At 38.5% G+C, this 4663-nt stretch overlaps 1 protein-coding gene across 1 annotated transcript in view; it reads right to left on the reverse strand.

The window, feature by feature from the left end:
- LOC106522373 (plexin-A1) overlaps positions 1–4663 on the reverse strand; it is a gene marked incomplete in the record, with an annotated part of 278427 nt that overhangs the window by 78792 nt on the left and 194972 nt on the right. Inside the window, 1 exon segment of the mRNA XM_014015353.1 lies at positions 999–1095. Within this exon segment, the coding sequence (XP_013870807.1) occupies positions 999–1095 (97 nt within the window).

Consider the following 4663-nt stretch of genomic DNA (forward strand, 5'->3'; position numbering starts at 1 on the left):
AAGTGTAGTTTGGGTAAACTATGATTGATCAGATTGATATGTAAGTGTAGTTTGGGTAAACTATGATTGATTGGATTGATGTGGGCGTAGTTTGGGTAAAATATGATTGGTCGGATTGGCATGTGGGCGTAGTTTGGGTAAAGTATGATTGGTCAGAATGACATGTGGGCGTAGTTTTAATAAAATATGATTGGTCAGATTGACACATGGGTGTAGTTTGAGTAAACTATGATTGGTCAGATTGACATGTGAGCGTAGTTTGGATAAAGGCAGCTGGGGAGAAGTGAAACAGATCAGATTGCTAATTTTATGAATATTGATTTTAGTCATAACTCGAGACAGGAAGGTGCTAGCTCTGAATACCATTCATGTGGAGGGATGAGTAACAATTTAGCTCAGTCATAATGGCCCAATCTCATCTGAAAAAAAAAGATTGTTGTTTTTAATATGAATACTAATTTTAGTCAATACATCTTCTGGAGTCCATCCAATTAACCACAGATTACCAAATCACGCCCACACCCAAGAAACTCCCACTTTTTGACAGAAGAGACCCCCTTCTTGATGAAATTCTCTTTTTTTTTAAACAAAGAATAGGTTGAGAGGGCTTCAGCAAACAGGGGCACAGATTCCCCACTGGAATCCCAAACATACAAGGCAGAATGCTGAGTGAAATCTGTTAATGTCTGTGATAAAAGTTTATTTTCATCACCATAGCCTCTACTTCCACTTTTCTCCTATTCTTGGGACAAAAAACAAAACAAAACAAAAATGTTTTTTAAAACAAAAAGTACACTCTCACCTTTATTTCTGATTGTTGTCAGAAATAAAATAACAGAGTTTCTATGATGGGGTGGGGGGATGTGGGGGCACTGCACATGTTGTTACTTATCACAAATCTGTTGCAGATGAGYGGCATGCCTTGCATGTTTTACCAACACGGAGGAAAAAAGGAAAAAGAAAAAAGTATRAATTACAAATAAGGATACATTTCCTACCTTGAATGTTGAAAGGGTTGTCGATGACAAAGTTTCCATTCCACACCACAGAGAGGTCAACCGGCAGGTCACTGATATCACTGCCCTCATAGTCATACTGCAACAGAAAAACAGACACAGAAAGCGTGAAAGAAATTGTTGATTTATAATGAATTCAATGCAAATTGGGAACTGTGTGAAAAATTGATTCATTTGCATAGTGATTCACCCAAACTCGTCCTATGCAGACAGCAATACGGCTCAAGAACATAAGCATGCATAAATCCAAATCTTCAAAAGCAGACATATTTCATAAACACACATAGAGAAGATGGGTTACAGTTGAACAGGCTTGGAGGAATGGAAACTGGGATGAGGAGATAAGGGAAGTGATATGGAAGGAGATAAGACAGGACAGTTGACAAGAAGGAGATAGGGAGAAGGATGAGGAGGTCGTGGAGGTGTTGAGACGGTCAGGGAAGCGAAGGCAGAAATCGAACACTGACACGTGCGTGAAAGGACCTTATTCATTTAAACATAAGCTAAGTGGTGGGATGAGGAGAAGGGAGAGATAAGATGCGGAGCAGGGGAAAGTGAAATTGGCATTTTCAATTTGCTCACTGACACACTGGATTTGGTAGACAGAGCTCGGCCATCCCATGTGAGGAAGGAGGCCTCAGTCACACACACTCACACACACTTAAGTTTAGATTCTGAAACTTCTACGCAATAAACAGTCAAGTTGCTGCATTCCGCTGGTCAAAGTGTTCAAACGGACATGTTAACATGAGCATTTTCATTAAACTAATCACAACTACTGTTTAAAAGAGTAGCATTAAACATGTTTGTGAGAGGTAGGATTTTGATAGAGTTCCATGGAGACTCAAATATACTTTACAGATGAATTTCTTCAGAAAAAAGTGATCAATTGCATCAAGTAGGTTATATTTAGAAAATAAAAATACTTTGTCACAATTATAGTCACTATAAATGGCTGCCTCAGCATTTAACTTGACTGCTTTTTAGACAAAGATAACTGTAAAATCATTACAAATGCTTTAATGCTCTTGTCTCATTACTGTGATAAAAACAAATAATCAAACTTATATGATTACATTTCTTTTAACTACCCTGAGAAGGTACGGAGCCCGCGACGGGACATGGGGGGCGGGGTTCTTTTGCATTCCCACGCAATACCTTTGTGTTACCTCGCAAACATTTGCATTCCCTCGCAATACTGTTTTGCGTTCCCACATGAAGGTTTGTTTAGTATGAACTGAATTAAATCAGACTTTTATTTTGAAATATCCAGTTATCAAAACATGTCACCACAAGTTCGGAAATTTGATTGTGATATTTTGTGGCTGCACAGAGTTAAAAACATCTGCATATTAAATATCTCCCTGCGTGTTTCTGTGATACATTTAATCCAAARCTGAATTAAAGTAATAGGCTAACTCCCATATTATGGTGAGCATGTGAATTTGTTAATAAACCAGCAGGCAGAACAGTAATAAATGACTTAATATGGCGAGGTAATGCAATGGTAACGCAAAATAAAAAAGTCCCCCTGAACTGAGTACAAAGTCTAAATAATTGTTCATCAGGATGAGTTATTTTTCTGCACAGTAGTGGACAATATSTAAATCAACTGAAGTTTATTTAGCAGATAAAAAATACATAACAGTTTTACTGGCAAGTTATGCATAAAACATGTTGCCATGTATGCAGGACCTCTATTACTGGCTATATTGCAGTCCCTGTCCCCGTAGGCTTTACGTGAAAATGCACAAAAAAACTTGTAAAGCTAGCAATAGCACAATTATACACAAAGGGTAAACAATAAGCAACCTAAAATACTTTAAAATGTGGTCTTGATATAAAAAAAAGTAAACAATGATCAGCTAGTCATCTTAAACAAAGACTCCTTGCCACACCAATTCTTYGTATTTTAATTTTCAAAGTGCAGAACTCCTGGAGACACGCTCATTCTCTCATCTTCACACATTCTCCTGATCCTTTTTACTAAAGCAACACTTGAGTTTCACAGTGAAACAGATTAAATTGAAGTAAAGAAAAAGAGAAAACAGAATATAAATAACAGGAAAACAAGGAGACTTTATATGCAGTCACAGGGAACTGTGGTGAAATCTGCATCTTTGTTGAGACATTAGGATGATGAGATGAACACAGACCAATGAAACCACAGGATTCTGGGAGGTCAACAACTTTACGAGAGTCGGGTTGAACTAAAACAGTCTTTCTGCACAAAAGAGAGGCTGATTGACCATATTCACTTCCCACTAGTGGTGTAGTGGTGGTGACCCTGATTCATCACACAAGAGGCAGGCTGTTGACTTTATTAGCATCACTCGTACGTCCCACAGCTAAAGCAGCGTGTGTAGCAGCCCAGTTAAACCACAGGACCCACGCGCACTGTGGCGTGGCCTCCATTAAACTTTAAGGTTTTAAACTTGTCCACCGTCACCAAAACACTGGCTGAGCTTGTTCTCCTGTCAGCCMCTGCCCACCATATCATGCTTTATTCATATTGTCACAAGGTTTAAAATGCTGACACAAGCCGCACTCTGACACCGGGCCACCCAGTCACACTGAGCATCACCCACCGTCTAACGTGCTTCCTTTGGGGGAAGCTCTGGAAATGTTAAAAAAAAAAAAAGAAAAAAAGGAATGAAGTTGATTTGATGTGAAAAAATGAGAAGTGAATTCAGAAAAGGAGAGTGAAAATGTTTTTTTTAGAATCTTAAAACATTTGATGAGATTTTTTTCGAGTAAAATACAGTAAATTATATTTAGTTTAAAACTCATAACCCAACTACCACTTTTTTGAAATTGAAACATTTCCAGTCTTTCCAGCAACTTCGCGTTTTGTTCCCATCTGTTCGTCTTTGGGTTTATTGTTTTGCTTTTAATGTTTTTGAAAAATACAAGTTTCTGGTCTGTAGTAAGTTATTTTAAATATCTTATTGTTCCATATTTTCCTAGCAGAGCACTTCGCTCTCAGACTGCAGGTTTACTTGTGCTTCCTCAAGTTTCTAAAAGGGGAGGCAGAGCTTTCAGTTTTCAAGCTCCTCTCTTCTGGAACCAACTTCCAGTTTCTGTCCGTGAGGCTGACACAGTCTACTTTTAAGATTAGACTGAAGACTTTAATTTTTGAACAATCCTTAAGTTAGACTTAATTTTCATGACTTATTCCTTAGTTCTGCTGCTATAGGTTTAGACTGCTGGAGCACAAACTGAGCACATTTCCTCACTCTGCTGTTGTCTTTAGTCTCTCTCCTCTACGTGTTTGTTATAATTACTTCTATCAATAACGTGTTTTCTTCGTCTCTCTTCCAGAGGGAAATAGATCTGGACCAGTTACTTGTGTTTGTGTTTCCTTCCTGTTCCCACCCAAACTCAGCCAGTCGAGCCAGATGGCCGCCTGTCCTSAGCCTGGTTCTGTTGGAGGTTTCTTCCTGTTAAAAGAGAGTTTCTCCGCTCCACTGTCACCAATGTGCTGCTCAGGATGGGAGACTGTGACAAAGTGAAGTTTCAACTCAATCTGCTGACTTCTTTAGATTTATTAGCRGTGCGCAACCACCCTTCTTCTGAATAAATGTAAACACAGTAACACAGTTGTTTACACTTAAATTAAAAATATTTGACCAAAGAAAAACCGGAGC

The sequence above is a fragment of the Austrofundulus limnaeus genome, unplaced genomic scaffold (assembly GCF_001266775.1).
Source record: "Austrofundulus limnaeus strain Quisiro unplaced genomic scaffold, Austrofundulus_limnaeus-1.0 Scaffold128, whole genome shotgun sequence".
Taxonomy (NCBI): Eukaryota; Metazoa; Chordata; class Actinopteri; order Cyprinodontiformes; family Rivulidae; genus Austrofundulus; species Austrofundulus limnaeus.